General features: G+C 37.0%; 3 protein-coding genes and 1 non-coding gene across 8 annotated transcripts; 1 reads left to right on the plus strand and 3 right to left on the minus strand.

The window, feature by feature from the left end:
* Positions 1 to 806: 806 nt before the first annotated feature.
* On the minus strand, positions 807 to 3,991 carry PNSB3 (NDH-dependent cyclic electron flow 1). Of its 2 annotated transcripts, XM_089149201.1 has the most exons (6): positions 3,612 to 3,989; positions 3,371 to 3,481; positions 2,998 to 3,054; positions 1,807 to 1,869; positions 1,642 to 1,704; positions 821 to 1,522 (listed from the first exon to the last, which is right to left on the minus strand). In XM_089149201.1, the coding sequence occupies exons 1-6, from the start codon at positions 3,825 to 3,827 to the stop codon at positions 1,451 to 1,453; spliced, it is 582 nt and encodes a 193-aa protein (XP_089005327.1). In that variant the 5' UTR covers positions 3,828 to 3,989; the 3' UTR covers positions 821 to 1,450. The 2 variants fall into 2 exon arrangements, with proteins under 2 accessions (XP_089005328.1, XP_089005327.1); XM_089149202.1 differs by lacking the exon at positions 2,998 to 3,054 and having other exon boundaries at positions 807 to 1,522; positions 3,612 to 3,991.
* On the plus strand, positions 3,140 to 3,211 carry TRNAC-GCA (transfer RNA cysteine (anticodon GCA)). The gene has a single exon. It is a non-coding gene; the product is annotated as a tRNA-Cys (tRNA).
* Positions 3,992 to 5,882: 1,891 nt separating the features above from the next.
* LOC149020957 (RING/U-box superfamily protein) lies at positions 5,883 to 8,357 on the minus strand. The gene is given in 2 exon segments (XM_089147022.1): positions 5,883 to 7,138; positions 7,141 to 8,357. Coding segments are annotated over 2 exon segments (1,365 nt in total). The 5' UTR covers positions 8,228 to 8,357; the 3' UTR covers positions 5,883 to 6,860.
* A 3,707-nt stretch (positions 8,358 to 12,064) lies between these two features.
* On the minus strand, positions 12,065 to 16,792 carry NINJA (Putative interactor of JAZ). 4 transcript variants are annotated; one of them, XM_089149204.1, is made up of 3 exons: positions 16,528 to 16,792; positions 14,201 to 15,423; positions 12,065 to 12,973 (listed from the first exon to the last, which is right to left on the minus strand). In XM_089149204.1, the coding sequence occupies exons 2-3, from the start codon at positions 15,336 to 15,338 to the stop codon at positions 12,465 to 12,467; spliced, it is 1,647 nt and encodes a 548-aa protein (XP_089005330.1). In that variant the 5' UTR covers positions 15,339 to 15,423; positions 16,528 to 16,792; the 3' UTR covers positions 12,065 to 12,464. The 4 variants fall into 4 exon arrangements, with proteins under 4 accessions (XP_089005330.1, XP_089005329.1, XP_089005331.1 ...); XM_089149203.1 differs by having other exon boundaries at positions 14,201 to 15,460; XM_089149205.1 differs by lacking the exon at positions 16,528 to 16,792 and adding an exon at positions 16,367 to 16,510.
* Between the last annotated feature and the right edge of the window lie 2,352 nt (positions 16,793 to 19,144).

Raw genomic sequence — 19,144 nt, forward strand, 5'->3', positions numbered from 1 at the left:
TATCAATTGGATGAAAACTGGTAATGGGTAGCTAAATGGGTAAGGAGGGAGGAAAAGAGAGACCCAATTTAAGGGATAGTTCTAAATATGGATGCAGCTATGCATGTGGCTCAGTTTCATCGCCATTAATTGAAGCCTTTTCGACATTCTGCTTGTGGAAGTTGGAGTTTTACTTTTCCAGAATAAATAAGAAAAAGAAATTAGAAAAATGTTCTAATTTTCAGACAGGAACCAACCATGAACAGTTGAACTACTATATATGATTATGTAAGCGTGCAACACCCCAGAAAAGTAGAAAACCTCTCTTCTTTCCAACTATTTATCTAAGAGGAAAAATCTAAAGAATGCAATAAAGATGTAGTTGAGAATCATGGAACAACAGATATGAGATGAAACAACAGAGAGCTTAGCAGTTGGAAATCTGATTGCACTCTCTGTATCACTATTTATAGTTCCTATGAGACCAATGTCATCAAACGTGCAGACTTAGCACTGCTCATTGCCCATATGTTCTAATAATGTTCATCACAACCTTAATTTCTACTCTCTTTCTTGAATTTAAACTGGAAAGCCACAACTTTTGCTCATCAGTGTTCTGTAGGTATTAAAAGTAGGAGATTTTGGGGGAAGTGATCATCCAGGGTCCACATTTGAAGGTATTAGGTAACATTGCTAAATATGCCTCCATGTACAGACAATTACTTGCACGGTTGAGGTATTTATGTTCATTAAAACCCCTTGCACACAGGTTCACTTACATTTTCTACAGAAATTAATAGTCAGTAATGTTTCAACCAAACTTCTCTCAGAAATAAATTATGATTTAGATTCATCTTCAAATATTACTGGATGCAAGGAGGCAAGTGCAGACAAGCTGATTCCCCTTATTTTCATTCCCTGTAGATAAGATCCCCCAGTTCCCCTGCCACAGGAAAAAGTGGTTCCTCCTATTTATTTTTCTAACCATACAAGGACCCAGTTTTGCGGCAACAATTAAGAATTTCCTATGATCTGTAGGATGGGAGTTACAGTGATGCTGCATGCAGAGTACCAGTGGGTAATGAATCCATAATCAAAAGAGGCATAAGAGAGACACAGACACAGAGAGAGCATGTGATTCATTAGGCTACTCATATGATGGATTGTTCTCAAACCACAATTGCTAGACCCCATGCCAGTTGAGAATTGAATATAGAATTGAATGCTAAAGCCCTTAATCTAGTAGGGCATGTGGTTACCAGTCTCTTCAGGCCCTATCCATGGTGGACCTGTGAATGGTTAAATTAGCTGATGGGTTTCCAGGGCAGCTTTGTATAAGAAAAATACAAAAGAAACTTATCACCACTAGAAACTCTTCAGTCACAAAGCATTCAGAACATCTCTGATAAGGATTTTGTCATTGAGCTTAGCTTTAAATTTGAATATGTTTCATCCAAGATCAAAGCTTGCCTCAGCTTGGTTTATCAGTACGAGGATATGACCACTCATGAGCTTTCCACTCAGGCAACTGTTGAATAACCACCTGCAAATTTTATGATAAGTTAGAATTGACCTGCAACTGTTTGAGCAATATCTTAAACATTTCATAACTCAGAAGATTTATGGTTAATTAAGCAGGATGGAAAAGGGGAAGTCACATACCTCTCCTCTTGAATCTTCTGTCCCAACTATTGTTTGGCAAGCCAGTCTCCAGTTCTTTGGTTTCTGCAATTAGTAGTTTCAATGGAAGCAACTATCAACACATACATTTTAGTAAGAAAAGAAATTGAATTTGGAAGAGATGATCTTGTAGGAATAGAGAGATACCCTCTTGAGGTGTTCTTTCTCTTTCACTGTACGAGGGTTAAGTAGTTCCTTCCCCTCAACGACCTGTTAGAGATTTGATTGGAGTAAAGATCTACTCAAATTTTGGATTCGTGGTGAAAATTAATTGTAACAAATTATAACAGATAAGAGTGTTTTTTATTTATTTTTATTTATTTTTTATTTATATTTAACTCATTTAAAACGGGCCAAAACTCAGATTGAGTCACTTATGTGGCAAAACTAGAGGTGTAAACGGACCAAATTTGGATGGGATAGTGGTAATACCATATCCGCATTCTATTATATTTGAACGGATCGAATAATATCCTATCGATTTTCAAACGGATTCAGTCAGATTCAGATGATAACCAGATAATTATTTTCTTAAGTAGATTCTTCTAAATGGGCATATCAGATAATTATTTTCTTAAGTAGATTCTTTTAAATGGGCATAAATACAGATTGAATACAAATTTTCAACTACCTTTACATCTTTACTATTTTAATTGTGAGGGTTAGGTTTGAAATTTAAGAATTTAACAACTTTGGTAGCTATTTTAGTAGAAAATCTAGAAAAATAGTCACATATCACAGGTAAAAATGTATAAAAATAAGTAACTTAATCGGATAATTTTATACGGACGGATAATAATGGTAAAAGAAGGGTATATCATATTCCGCATCCTATTAGTAATCGGACGGATTTGAATAGCCCTAAACGGATGCGGATGTAAATTCCGAAGCAGATTTCGATTATTCATTTACACCCCTAGGCAAAACACCATGATGGGTGATTTCTAATAGAGGGAAGGTGGGGGCAGTGGTGGTTTTGTCTTAATCTAGATTTATTTTTATTTTTTTTTCAGGGTTGTTGGGCCGTCGAGTGGTGGTAAGTTCTGACAAGGTGTAGCAAGAATATGGATAATATGATATGAGAAATGAGGGTATTGTAGTAATTTTCTCTCTTTTAATATCACAGGAAAGCATTTTATCATTTAATAATACGAGTTAACTGCCTGATTGTCCACCCCTAAATTGTGAGTCATGTAATTTTTGTCATAAGTGATTCAATCTAAGTTTTGAGTTTTGCCCATTTTAAGTGACTCAATCAAACGTGTAATTAAAGAAAGGAAAAAAAAAAAAAAACTCTAATAAACACCAAAGGATACATTAGAAAATAATCGAAATCACCTCTACCATACAGGTTCCACATGTTCCTCCGCCAGCACAGTTCAATAGAGGCCTTGCCTGACAAATTTATCAATTAATAATTAGAAAGCAGACCCTTTGATTACATTTATATTTATTTTATATTCAACCATTTACATCAACAGGGTCCATAGCTCAGTGGTAGAGCATTTGACTGCAGATCAAGAGGTCACCGGTTCGAACCCGGTTGGGCCCTTTTTCTTATTTTATTTTTTTAAGTCTTGTTTTTTTCATATATTTTTCTCTAAACCTAAATCTCCTATAAACCTAATCCCTCAAATCGAAATCAAGCGAAGGAAACGATTGAGAAGTCAAGCAAGAAAACCAAACGATTGAGGGAGAGAGAGAGAGTTACAGCTGGTCCATAGAGGTCGATGTGGTTGTCGAGCATTATATCTCTCAGTTTCTGGCCACCACGAGCAGAACGAATGTGTACATCTGGAGTTCCATCGGGAAGTAACACAGACTGCAAGAAAACGTCAAAATGCACACCAATTTAATCGATGGATTATTCTTCCAGCTTCTTTCGGTAGTTACAGAATTACAATAAGAAATTATGAGAAGAAGCATCATCATCATCATCTGTTGGAACTTACACTGACGAATGCAAAATCGATGGAAGGAGGTTCTTCTGGTGAAACGTTAGCTTCTGATTCACCGCCGGAGGAGACCATCGTCCCTACAGCTCTGATCGTTATCCCTCGCCGGAAGCTAAGGGTTTTGTGGGCTTTGAAATCTTGAATGAAGTTGCGAGTGGACGAAGTTAGTGAGAGAGAAGATAGACCATGGGAGTTTAACTGAAGAATTCCCATTTCTGCTTTTGTTGGTTTTTTTGCTTCTGATGAATGTGGTGTTTATGATGACTGTGTTTATCTTCTGTGGACCTCATTTTTCTCTTATCCGATATTGTAAAGGTCAGGTTGAATCGTGTAGTTTGTACTTTCACTGGATTGGGTGCAAGTGTTATAAATAGGAAATCATGGTTTTTTTTTTCTTTTGGGTAAGAATCATTGGTTCTATATACACAGAAGTGGAGCTAGGAATAAGGAAGGATATTTCATATGGTTGGCAATGAATTTTTTATTTTTTATTATTAAAAAAGTTCTTGGATTGCGGTCGAAAACCTAAGTATTGATATTTCACATATGAAAAGAGGATTGCAAAGAAAATCTCAATAAGGAAATTGAGGAAATTTCAAAAGATTTGAGAAGGGAGTAACGGGGGTTAGTATTGATATTTCACACATAAAAAGATAACAATAAAGGAAATTTCAAAAAATTCAAAAGAGAAAAAAAAATTCAAAAATCTTACCCCCCCCCCCCCCCCAAAAAAAATATAGCTCCACCCATGTATATACAGATACGTGCAACCTTTGGTCACAATACCCACTAACAAGTTGGCTTGCAAGCACCACTTCAAACTGCAACCAATCTAGTGCCCAGTATCTAAAAATATAACATTTCAATCTGATAACGGCAAAATAGTTTTCATATAGGACCATCAAAGGGTTGCTCAATCAATAATGACTGGACCTTTTAGCGACGAAGTTACGGGTTCGAAGCGAAGCTCCCTCTGGTACATGCAATAATCCCCACACCCTAATATAAAGCAACAAATTTTCCAAAAAAAAAAAAAAAAAAGGTGATTTAGAGAGTTAGATTCTTCCACCCATCACAGTAGAGATCGGTACTTTTCATCACACATTAGGATAATGATCCACCTCTGAATTCTGACAAAAAGAATCAAAGATGAATCATTTATTTTTCATTCTCTTAATTTGTGGTGAAAAAATGTGAAGAGAATATAGATAGTTACAAGTAGAGATTTCAGATGACATTGACACCCTAAATGTGCTCTACCTTCCGTAGACGTTTACCAACCGAATGTGTCTTTTTTATTGTAGTTTACCAATAAAGTATTTCAAATATGATACAAATTATGCTTCTCAATGATGAATTAGGTCCATGGAATCTTTAATCGATTTGGTTAACACTAATCTTGTTTCTTTAATATATTTATTTCTAGTTGTCTACTTTATTTATTTCTTTCTACAGTAGCAGCATAATAATCTCTCTCACGCAGAATTGACTAAATAAACAAATTCTACCCAAAAAAAAACCTTTTTTGACTAAATGAACTTATAACCAATGAGAGATAAAAGTCATCAACTACCAGTCCCAGCTTGACATAACTTGTGAAACTCTTCTTTGGAGCTTTTAAGATCTATACGCTATAGACGGGGGATGTAGGATCCTTTCCCTAATATCCATCAAATTGGGGTTACAGATTCAAACTCTTGAAACAGAGCTAGGAGATTCAGTAGATGTGTTTCAGTGTTTGCCCATCAAGTGAGGATTCTAAAGAAATAATTAAGGATTGGAATCCTGTAATCAGTAAATAAATCAATTGCAAGCGGTTGGCTAATTTAATTACATTTTTAGGATGGCAAATGAAGTTTCTCTAGCATTAATTTCTGAACCCCATTTTTTTTTAATGTCATTTACTTTATTTTATCACTCTCTCTGTATCACCACTCAACCACTACTCACCACTGCTCTACCACCCATCTCCAATGAATAAGTAAATACATGGTGCTTTAAAGTATTGGAGTCAACTGCTTAGTGGCTATTTCTGAACTGGGGAAAGGTGCTTCTGAGCTCTTGGCTATCCTTGTTGATGAAATATTGTCCCTTGTTCCAGGTGTGTTTGGCCTATGAGCTCTCTCTGACTCCTAGATTTATTTTCTTTGGGGCTCTGCTTGTGTAACTGTTCTTCTAATATATAAGATGTGGTCAGCCCCTCCCCCCAAAAAAAATGTCTTTCAGATATGGAGCCAGGATCTGGTTGGTTTTGATTCAAATGACATTGGAATCAACTAGAATTGGTTCACTCTAAGAAGCAATCACATACTATCAATCATGGGGTTTATACTGAAATGATTTCATTCTAATGGGTTCAAATTTAGTGTATGAGCGTTAGATTGAGTCAACCTAGTATGGATTAAGTTAAAAAAAAAATTGATTCAACTTAGCTTGTTAGAGCTTTCTTAGTTCTCATCAAATACTTAACATTTAGTATGAGAGTTTACGCTTGGAAAGAGCTACTTAAATGAGAGTATGGAGTATCGCAAGGAAATACAATATGCCAAAATCTCCTTCTATTTCATTCTTTTGATCCCAATTACACTGCACAGGAAATCCTGGTTACAACACCAATGGAATTCATTTGAATAATAATGTTTAATCTCAAAACCCTGGATCTCTCTATCCCTCTCAGGGACCTGCAAGCAAAGAAATGGCAGACGAACTGTTAAGACTTACAGCTTTAATGTATTTTGTTGACTTGTTCTTCTGTGGGCACCTCAATAGAAATTGTTGATCTTCTTCATCTTTCATGGATTTTATAGACTTCAACTTTCGGGACCTCTACTGAAGTTGTTCACCTGCTTCCCACATTTCTTGCAACAATTTCATCTGCCTCCAACGACTCAGTCAGGAAGATTTATCTGTATTCTCCAAATTCCGAGCTCTACCCTCTTCACAAGTCAAATTTGTGAGTAGAGATACTGATTCACTTTCAGGCACAATTCATCAGACGTTGAGTTGATAAATGTATAAGAAGACTTCTTTAATGGATAAAATCAATTTTTGCTCTTTTTCTTTCTAATCTCCTCCATAATTTTCAGCTTGGATCTGTGTCTAAGTGGAATCTACGTGCTCTACAGACTAAACCTTTTCCCACCTCCAATCTGGGCCTGAGATTCCCAATGTAGAAGCTCACCGAAGGCTTTACACAACATTAATGGCGTCAAAAGAACTAACCTTTGCCGTTGCAGAGACATTGCTTCATTTTAATTTATCGTCTACACGTTGGATTGGTGATGAGCGGTGCTGCTGCTGCAGTGATCTGTTCTCTCGACCTGCAAACCACTGAACTGTCTTTCTAGCAATGGGTATCCAAGCCTTCCTTAACCTTTCGTCTTTCCCATTATGATTCAGTGACTCTCTGATTCTGTTCTTCACTCTGTTATCTGGAAATCTGGAGAGGTTAATCTCGGACACGCATCTGGCGCCAGAAGCCAGCAATTTGCCTGGAGGAAAACTTGGGTTCGATTCGGAAGTAGAAGAGAAGTAGAAGGGAAGTTTGAGTTAGAAGGAAACAAATAGTTCGATTTGATCTTATTGAGTTTATTCTCGAACACCTTCTTCCTCTCTATCTCCTCCTTAATCTTCATGATTTTCTCATTTGATGAAGACCCATTTTCAGATAATGCCGTCACAGGAGTACTAAACCGGTCGCTACTCGTAGACAAGGATGAGAATCCCCTGCTTGACATCACTCTCAACATCTCCGAATTCAGCAAGATGAGATCAGAAGAATTTACATCACTCCATCGATTCTTGAAGACGAAATCCGAGACCGTAATACTCCGGCTGCATTTATTCTGCAAACTACCCTCATCAGCGTTTTTATCTTCTTCTTGGATTGTTAATTCTTCTTCTCCTTTGTTGCCCTTTCCGATTCTCCGAAAGCTGCTTCCGATGCTAAACCTGGAAGACGATGAAAACACTCGATTATTGTCAGGGTCTTGTTCTCTCCGTACAAAGAGTTCGATATCGGGATCATCCGTGAGATCAGAGGGATTTCGAGAGATTCTTAAACTGTTAACAGAGGAGAAGATGGTGACATCCGAAGAGTCGACCTTGTGTCTGCACAGAGGACAACTAGAGTGATTCTCAAGCCATCGATCAACACAATCGATGTGAAAGGCGTGCTTGCATTTAGGTAACAATCTCAAAATCTCGATATCTTCGAATTTTGAAAGGCAAACGGCACACTCTAACCCTTGTCTTGCTCCTTCCAAAGCAGAGAAACGGAAGTAAGGTAGCGATTCGATCACCGTCTTATCAATACCGGAGAAGCGAGAGGTTGAGCTTGACCCAAGTGTCCCACCGACACCAGAACGCCGATGGTCGGCGACATCGTCGATAAAATCATCGGAAGGAATTGGTCTGTGACAGAACTTGGCGTAGACGAGGAGAAGAAAGGTTAAAGAAAACATTATAGAGAGGATTCCAATGACGACGGCGAGACTGGGCCGGAATCCGCTCACCATGTCGTCGGTGCTCAAGTTCCCCTGAGATTGCGCTACGACATCAACGAAGAAGAAGAAGAAAGGAACCAAGACGGTGGTGGAAGTGGTGGTGCCCATGGCAACTCTGGAAGCGAAAAATCAAACTCCACAGAAATCGCCAAGGAATTATTTCAAAGAGTGCAATTAGTTAGTAGAGAATTTGGAAAGCTTTTGGTTTTCGATATTTTGTTTATTTATGGCCGGCTAATAACACAATAATCAAGTTATTATTGAAAGATTAACGGTTAAACTCTGGAACATCAAATTCGGGTTTTAAGAATCTGGATCAGATCCAATACTTAAATCGAAATGGTTCGGAACCTGGATCGGGAACACCAGCTTTGAAATACCATTAAACGGGCACCAACTGTTTTTTATTCTATTATTAATTGAGCTACGTAAAATAATTGTTCCTAAGAATAAAAGAACAAGCGGAACACTCCGATGAAATACCACCAAATGGCACCTACTAACGTACGCAGGAATTCAGTGGGGTCGCGTACAAGGGCTCTCATCTTACGTTTCTTGATGTGAAATCTAAATGTATGATTATGGATTGATGGTATGGGACAAAATTTGCATGGATTTTCTTTAGAAGTTGGTTTTTGACATTTTTACCCTTTTTCTTTATCCTGTCACTAATATGATATCAACACGATATCACTATTGACTATGAAATTCTCCAGATTTCCAACACTTTAACCTATGATTTCAAGACTGTGAACTTGGGCCTTGAATTGGCGACAACTGTTGATCATCGAGTCGAGCCCGAAGAATCTAAAATGGACCCAATGCAAGTGGATGAATCTTGTGATGACTCGACCTCTGTTCTAGGGATTAAGAGGAGAGAGATGGTCAATCACGATAACATTAAAAGATGATTTTGGCATGTCCGTAGACCGACGATGGAGAGTTCGATCAATGAGGTAAATATATCCAAACTTAGATAATTGAAAGACATTTTTTTCAAACCGAGAATCATCGGAATCGGACCACTGATGGGGGTCCAAACATGGAGTGGTTGAGTGGATCAGTTGGGTGACTTGACCGCCTTGACCCAATCGCCCCTCCCCAGGGCATAATCAAGAATTCGGATTTAAAAATCCTATTTTATGTTTCAACTCATCTCTAAATGCATTTTTTTTATACTAGAGTGGGGCTGAGGCCTGGGGAAGAGGAGAAACCAAGGAGAATAGTATATTTCATCCACCCAAAGGCGCTTTGTGACTCGGATCATTGCGAGAACGTAAAAAAAGGTAAGAATCCTTCAAACCCTCTTCTTTAAACATAGGTTTGTAGGATTTCATCACAATAAATGTGGGATTTCAGTAGTTGAAACATGTAAAGTACATTGAATGATCGTAAATAGTTGTATTTATGCTTCCCTCTAGTTTGTGAATAGTTTGTGCAAATCATTTCAAACGATTTTGCGTTTAAGCTCTCAGAGACGCTCACGGGCACTCATGACAGCCAAATTTAGAACTTTTTGATTTAGTTCTTCTTTTAATAAACTTGATTTATTCTTTTCCTTTTAATTATGTTATATCTATGTTGTATGAAATTGTCACTGAATCTAGGTCTTGCGGCTTATCATCCCTACAAATATTCGGATATGACCGAATCCGGCTAGGTGGGATGTGACATTGACCATCTATAGAATTGAAACATTATCATTAGAAGGATATCTCATGTTAGACTAGTCCAATCCAATATTCATAAATCAATTCAAACTTCATCAAACAAGCATAATATAAACCACCATGTTTATGCAATCGTCTATAGATAACAAACCATTTAATCTATTCCATACTATACAAATATAATCTAGTGCCACGACACCAATTTGGGTACCATTACACAATAACAGTCTAAGAGACTTTAGTAGTCACTTGTGCCTTAGGAGTTACAAACAACATTTTAGGGCCTGTTTGGTTATATGAATCTAGAGATTTCAAATCTCTAGATTCATGAATGCGAGATTTATACCTATTTGGTTGGAAAAATCTTTAGATTCATGAAATTTAGAGATTCATCTTTTTACATTAAAAACGTGAATCTATAGATTTATGGGTATGGGGTGAAATCCAGATATTTCATCCCTACTATAAAAACGCTAAATATTTGTAAATTCATAAAAGTCACAGATGAATCCACAAATTTCATTCCACATATACTGCTGTCCAGTCGAAACTTTGAAATCAAAATCCAATCTAAAGATCTTCCTAGTCTCATAACAGCTGTCCACGTTCTTACACCTCAACATATTACCTTTCTCGTTTTATATTTTTATCCAATCCAGCAAAGAGTTGACTTGTACTATAGTTTGATACTTTGCATTGCATTATCCCTATTATCCCTATTATTGGCCCTTAATCTATTACAAGTTACAACCCTACAAATGTTAAATGACCATAAAAGTCAAGATTGATTGTCTTGTACGCATTAGAATAAATCAACCATAACGATATTTTACTAGTTACTATAGATAAATTATATAATAAATGTCAACTTGAATTTGCCTCCATAGAGAAGTCAAATATAACGGAAAATGTAGATGGACAGATTGACTATCAACTTAGAAAAAAGGTTATTGCTTTCCTTCTTTTATTGAAGATGAAGAATTCATTTTCAACTGCTAATTTGTCCTTAGTAATTAAATAAAATATTAATATAATTTTTTATTTTATTATATAAAATTTAATATTTAGTAAATACAAACATAAATAGAATGTACAATTTGTAGATATATATGTTTTCACACAATAATAGCAACCTCCCATATAAAGGCATTTAGACTAAGGAAGTATTTCTTCTTTTTTTATTCAAAGGGGCTTTTAAGTCGGGAGACGGGATATTAATATGCTTGAGCAAGAGTCGAACCCACGATCTCTTCACTAAGAAATGTTGGTTTCAACCACTAAAACAACTCTGCTTTGGCACCAAAGAAGTACTTCTATCCCTCGACATCTTTTCCCCCATTCCCTAATTTGAATCACCTCCCCACCCTACACTTTTGAACCACAAATTCTCGGTGATCCCTAATTTGAATCACCTCCTCATCCTATACCTTTTTAATCACATATTCTCTGGGCCCCTAATTTGCATCACCTCCTCTGGTCCTCACTTTACACTTTTTAATCACATATTCTGTGTGGGGCCCACATCTGAATATAACTAAAAAATATTGAAGACGAAATCATCTGTTGGCACTAAGACCAAGGAAGTACCTCCATCCCTCAACATCTTTTCCTCGACCCCCTAATTTGTATCATTTCCCCACTCTATGTGTGGGGCCCACATCTAAGTATAATAAAAAAAATATTAAGATGAAATCGTGTGTGAATACAGAATTCTCAGCCTGTATCACGTGCCAACACAACGAAGATAGCCTCCCAGAGCCCAAGAAAATGTAAGGTATGGTCACCCCAGGTTGAATCAAATCAGTTTCCTCTTCCATAAACATAAACCTGAAACATTCAAAACACCAACAAAAAGAAGCACACCTTGCATGCATTAGGTAATATACAAAACCAGCTAAGTCATGATTTTACCCATAAAAATAAACTAGAAAGTTTTTGAAACCCAGAGCTTAATGCCTTGCCAGAAGTGAGAAAGAAAACAGAGAGAGTTTAAAGTCTGCTAAAGATTCATGCGTCTGGGGTGCCCAATTGTCTGCTAACAATGCATCTGAAACGTGCTATGATCTCCACCACCCATTTTGCTTTTTCTTTTTGGGTTTCAGTCGGTCTAGTTCAAAAAAAAAAAAAAAAAACAAAAGCAAAACAAGCAATCATCCCAACCACTAGAATTGATCCTCACCGTTAAAATTAAAAAAAAAAATAAAAAGAGGAAGCAAAACGAGTGATCATCTCAACCACCAGAATTGATCCTCACCAAAGAGAGAAAAATAACACATTGAAATCAATGTGGCCAAGATTCAGAAGCTGCCCAAATAAAAATCATGCAATTTGACTTCGTTACTAAGAATTCCTAATACTAGACCTTCTTTTAGTGCTAACATAAATGTCAATTTCTTGTAAGCACAACTCTACAATGCATCATTTTATACAAAAATGTCCCAAACAAGTAAATAATGTGGAAGGGATAATTTTGTTGATGCAACTACATGAAAGCAGAATAATGATGTTCAATGATTACATTAGCCTGCATAAAAATTACTGGCTATTTAAAAGACAATTGACTGGATGGCAATAAATCACTGACACACATACAGCAGGAAAGACAATGAGGAAGCTTACAATATGGCAAGAACACCACACTGATGATAAGTCATTTTATTCTAAGTCTTAAAATATCAGCCCTGGGCTGAACTAGCAGGATTGCCATTTGGAAATGACACAAAACCTGAACTGTTCTCAGGGTTGTGCTGATCTGCACTGGCATGCTGAACAAACTCCTCAGGGGTCATATGAGACCCATGACATGCACATACTATCCTCACCTGGTTTTTGTCATATCTGTAAGTAACACCAGAAATTGTCCTCCCATTTGGCCCTGGACCTGTAGTAGAAACCCAAGGTAGATCAGGATGAGACCCATGTCCCCCAAATTTGACTCCTGGAGCAATACCAGGCCTAATAGCCGAGCCTTCATAGCGGAATCCATCCACTGCAGACTGATCTGATGCTTCCTTTGGTCTGAATATCATTCTGTTCCCCCTGACCACATCTTCTGCCTGAGAAGAGGAATTGGCACCACCTTCTTCTGAAGCATGCTGTTTGCCACTCCCTTTGGCCGATTCAGATGCTTTCCCATCATATGGAGAAGCTTCTGATGAGCTATGAGAAGGTCCCTGAACAACACCTGCATCCATAGGAAAAGGTAAAATCAGGAAAATCAAGCACAAGTACAAACCTGACTAAGAAACAGTAATAATGACAAAACAAGGAAAATAAAAGCATGCACACATAGACTAAAAAGATAATGATTCAGTGACAATATTCGTCTAGAATACAAAATTCATTTCCAAGTATAAATTCAGCAACTGTGCCACAACAATGGTGCCCAAATACCAGCAAGAAGCAGCAACTTCCAGGTTTCACGTACCAAACACTAGTTTGGAACATGACTGCTATCCTGTAAAGAAGGCCAATGAGATACTACACAAGTGAATCCCCTCTTACAGTTAGTGGTACTACTGCCGATCAGTCCACCTGGAAATTATATTGGTGATACTGATCCGCAATGTTTCTTGCTGGCTAGCCACATCCCACATGTAAGGTATTAAATCAGCTAATTGTTTTATTATTTTTAATAATAACATGGAATTTCTGGTCATGGAGCAAGTACATGCAGTGATAGTAGCACATCTGAAGAGGTAGAAGCATATAGCATTCTCCATAGATGGTTGGTGCACAAAAGTCTCTCTATAATTGATGTTCTCTCCATAGTGAGTTAATGATTTTTGGGTCCAAGGAGCATGCCAGTAGATGCCTTATGGTTTACTTTCAGAGATTCAGTCTTTGACTTATATCTTGAACACAGAGACATTTCCATTAGAATGAGAAAGGGGTTAGCTTGTGAACTCAATTGTTTATGGTACTCCTCATTTGGGACCATCGTGTATAGGGAATGGCTACATATTCGTACGGTTTAGTTGTTCCCTTTCCACATTCTCTTTAGCCCCAACCCCACACCTTCAAAAAAAAAAAAAAAAAAAAAAAAAGAGAAAAGAAAAGAAGAAGAAGAAGAAGAAAAAGGAGAAAGAAGGAAATGTTCTATTGCAAACCAAGACAAAATATATCTTAATATCCTCAGGCTTCAACGATGTCTGAGCTAATTAAGTCCACAAGATTAAGCTACTCAATCCTAAAGGATCATGCCTGGATTGATTATCAATTACACAAGGGTGGGAAAGTAAAGCAACTAATTATCATGGTCATGAAACAATCCTTGTCTAGATCATTGTAAAACCGATCAGGCATTCTAATTTCTAATTTACCATTCTTCATCCCTAAAAAAGTCAAGGCAAGCCACTAGAGCAGTGTAAATGCATAAAAAGAGATTCACAAAATGGAAGAGATTATTAACCTTGAGTGATCTTTAATCCATCTTCTGATTTATCCAAATTTGAGACCACAACACCAATATTCCTTCCAGCATAAGAAGGTAACTGTTGAACATGAGAAACCAGTCCCCATGGCTGCTCTGTCTCCAATGTCGGAAGTTGTGATGTTGAGTAACCAAAAGTCAATGGCATACTGCTAGGATTCATTGGCTGGCTGACTGGCCACTCACTATTTGTACATGGCATCATCTGCATCACACAAGATCCAGGAAAACCTGACGTACTGGAAGGACCGTTTGAGTTAGGAACCTTCACGGGCAATGAGGATGCCACAGTCATTACTGGGAGAGGTTGTAGAGAATATGGAATCCCATATGTTAGGTTTCCAATATTAGATTCATTTCCTGGTGCAACATTAGATTGTTTTTGCCCTTGCATGTCCTTGCCACTAGAATCACTAATCCCATGCTTCTCTTTGGGAAACTCAGAAGAGCCAACACTACCCATGTACCTTTTTGTGCCATTCTCATGATGTACACCCTGCCTCGATGTTGAACCCTCAGCTTCAGATTCTGCCACATCCTCATTTTCAGCAGTAGAACCATCTTCAGGGGTCACCGAAACATGAGAAGTTTTCACTGAGGACATCACAGCCACAGAAGAACCCTTTCCATGTACATCACCATACTGAACATCTCTTTCATGTTTCTTATGGTGATTCGTTTCCTCAAATAACATTTTGCGTTTGTTAGACGCATCTGTCCACAGCTTGCCTCCTATTTCATGTTGATCGGACTTCTCTCCGTCAACTTCAACAGACCTGCTGACATTTGGAGCCCAAATTCCTCCATACCTGGGGAACTGTGTATTGCTGTTTCCATGCAAATCCTTGGAAGTACCAGCATCTGAGGCGTTTGCAAGATTAGTAAAAAAGTTCTCTTGCGATCTCACTGGCTCACTTTTCTGGGAATCAGTATCTAAATCCTGTTTCTGGGTGCCAATATGATAAAAGTTCTTCAAATCATCAACTGATTTATTGTTCACACCTCCTTCCACAGTTTTAGTGTCTGAGGAATTTCCATCTTTATTCTTCGATTTACCAAGAGATCCACCACAAGAAAGACCCAAGCTTAGCTCAATCCCATCCTCATCCTCCATCATATGCAATCAAATTATATCAAATATTTACTATTAGATCCTTCTATATTCTATTTCCCAATTAGACAAAAAGCCAGTCTCTCATGATCTGCAGCACAATCAAACAGCCATATTGAAATTGATGCCTGGAAAAGGATAGAAAAACAGTCTAATTTTCAGAAGCATAACTAGATAAAAAAAAGTAACCAACATGATAGGTCCATTTCTTGTGCAGAACTTGTGACAACCATTTGATTAGATGAAAGAAACATAACTGACCATATAGTTGATCATAGGCAAGAGATTTTAATGTCCAGGCCAAGGGCATTACAGAAAACATATTTATAGCATGACTAAGAAAAAAGGGGATGCTCTCCGCGCTAAACAAAATAATGAAGAACAAGGTACAAGTTAAGGTTTTATCAAGTTACCGCTTCTATTAGGAATTGTTTTGATCAACATGGAATTCCTCAAAAGCCAAACTGCCAAGAGGAATCCCGACCACCTTCTCCCCCCCCCCCCTTTTCTTTACAATACAAACCACCCCACCCCAAAAAAATTTATAAAAAGAGAAAGCCCAGAGATAAACACACTTAAACATAACTTTTTAATATAAGGAAAAGAGCAAACGTAATATAACTAGTGAATGAGCTATAAGCATACAGTTAGCTGTTCATACTGGTTTCATCAACCGCACTGATAACTCGAGCACAACAAATTTCTGTAGTCCATATATAAAATCCAACATCAAAACCACTGAAAATCCAGCGCCAGCCTCTTAAAGAAACTCCCACATCAACAAGCAAGTCAACATCCTTAGATCGGAAAACATCTCTAAGACAAGCAAAATCAAACAAAAACCCACATCTAAAACCAATTGCTAAAACTCGAACTAGGTTCCTTTCCCCCCTCTTGTTTCTTGGAGGGAGGGCGAGGATAGAAGGGGAGCAATCAGAAGATCCAGCCAACCAGGTCATTCATCCGAGTCTAATCATCTAATCAATCATAAAATAATGACATCAATAAATCTGAAAACAAAATCACAGACTTACACAGCTGTAGAAGAAATACAAACGAAAAATCCTACATCTTGTATCCCAAAAAGGAAAAAGCTTTGAACATCCAAACCCTTCAGATTCGAGCAGCGAAAACCATAATTTCCTAAAACCAACCAAGAAACCACTGAAATGAAAGGAAAAGGGAAATAAAGCACCTGAATGAGAGGGCCCCATGAAACCCTAAAAGACGATCTCTTCCACAGAGAGACTGAGGAGAAAAGACAGAGAAAACGGGTTGCGAAGAAAAATGAATTGGCTACATCTGCGAACTCCCAAACTCATCAGTTTCGATTAATAATACATCGTTGTTTCGTTACCAAGGCAGGAATTTTGTTTTCTCCTCCTTATTCCATAATCCATAGGCCCTTTTTTCCATATCTTTTTCATCTAGCCCATTTTTTTAATTTCCCATGTTCCTTTCTTTTCAGGGAAAAAAATAACTAAAGCATGTGAATTCCTACGTTTTTTTTATAATTAATTTTGGGATATATATATATAACCTTCTTTAGATGTCATCAATTTATTTAGAAACCTAATTCTTCTGAAAATTCTTGATAATAAGTTCATTTATGACATTATCTGGAAATAAATCTTCATCAATCAAATACCTTTAATACATTATATATAAATACACAATTATTTATACTTATACATGATTTATTTTTCTCCTCGTTGTTAATGTGGGTTGACTATTTCAAAATCCTGACTATTCATTGCTAGACTACTTCGATTTATTTTTTTTTTTTTTGTTAGATTGAAAAAAGACTCTATTAATCATTATTTTTTTGAATTTTCATCATAAAATAATTGACTTTTGCAGCTAACATATTAAAGTTTTGAAAAAATTTATTAAAAAAAAACTCTCATAAGATGCATGCCAGTACGTGGATAACCTCAAGTGTGTGACGTGTATTTTTTTGATACGCCATAAAAAAAAAATTTATAATACTCATTTTTTTTTTTTATATAATGAGGTTTATCGAGCCAGCTTGCACACACCATGATTACATTCTCAATGCGCTTTTTATGTAATTAATATAGGCGGGGCTTCGCCGTTGGCCCCGAGAGAATTCGAACTCTGACCTCCTATGTGGAAGCATTGGTCTTTGCCAACTGAACCACTGCTCGGGGTTTACAATACTCGTTCCTCTCTCCTACCCAGTTGAACGAACCATGTGTATTTTTTTCAAGCAATTAAGTGGTCAAACTTGAACCACTATTATGGTCAATAACCTATGCATAAGAATACCTAACTAATGGTTAATAATTTATATTTTATTATTTTATCTAATTTTAGTGCAAGAAGAATTCACCCACTTCCAAACATAAAGATTTCCTTTGATCTTTTGTCTCCATGAAGATCTTTTTATTATTGGGCAAATACATAAAAACACATTTTTCTATCAGTAACCACTTTTTTTCTGGGGTACTTGAATCCATGTGATTTATTATTGTTTATAAAGGGGGAAAAAAATGAATGTGATTTTTTTGGTCGAAAATAATGCATGTGATTCATGATTAGTGTGTTTAGTCATGTATAGAATAAAGTTGAGTTGATATCACTATAATAATGTCATTTATTGACGGGAGAAAGTTACTTATTTGCCTCCAGTTTATTTGTTAATTACTTTTTTTTCTTTTGTGCCTTTTGGGCCATCATCATAAGCATCCACTAAATAAATACTCTATAATTTTCCTTCATCCATTGGATGATAATAGAATCTTTTAGACACGTGGAGCACAAGCCTTTCGTGATTTTTTGGTTTACATAGTCTAATTTAAGAGATCTAGTGGATTAATTCCAACCAAAAAAAAAAAAAAGAGATCTAGTGGATTCTTTTATCGTCTTCCTTGGTTTGCAACGAAGCTGCAAAACGCTTTCATATGTCATTGGATGGAAATTTGCCAATTCGGTAATTAAAAATAATAAATTATATGTGTTGATAAGCATGAAGTTACAAAAAAAACTTGATATGGATAAAATATAACCGAACTTGGTTCAATCTTTGTTTGACTCTCGATCCTGGTCGGACAAAGGGAATCGATTGGCTTCCAAGCGAGCCGGGTCTAGAAGATAGCTTGCTAAAGAAGAAAAATAACTTAGTCCCAATCACGCCCTAATCCGATGTGATCGGAATAGGTTAATCAACCTAGAGAAGGCTAGCAGCATTTGGCGGCTGTCACTCATCGCTATCATATAGAAATAACTACCATATAAAGATCGTATTATCAAATGAATCATCTATTAGTCCAACCTATTAGAGATCTATCACTCAACGGATCTATCTGTTAAGATCCAACGACTATCCGAATAAAGCTCAAATACGTCCAACGAAGGAGATTCGAATGTACACTCTATATAAGACATCACATACTCACAAGGTAGGGGACGGATACAATCTGAATCGTATTCTCGTTATTCATTCCTTAGCTTTGTGCTCAAGCAGAGCCGTTTGTGATTAAGTTCATCAACTGACTTAGCATTCGGAGGTGGACTCCTTATCTCAACGGATCGGGCCACATCTGACGTTCTTTTTTGCAGATCATTCTCAGGAGATCTAAGGGCTGAGTAGATTTTGGACGCATCATAACCAAAATAATTTTATCATTTGTTTTTCCACGACTATATCAATTGCATTCTTAATAACATGGACTATTGCATGTACTGTCATATAACAAATGATGAGCAATCATTATGAGGGACAATGGCCAGAGGGACCTTTACATGTGATCGCCATTAAGGCCCGAGGTTTTATTTAAATAATTTTTCAT

Source organism: Hakea prostrata, chromosome 3, assembly GCF_041222555.1.
Source record: "Hakea prostrata isolate BN-2017 chromosome 3, UWA_Hpros_2, whole genome shotgun sequence".
Classification (NCBI taxonomy): domain Eukaryota; kingdom Viridiplantae; phylum Streptophyta; class Magnoliopsida; order Proteales; family Proteaceae; genus Hakea; species Hakea prostrata.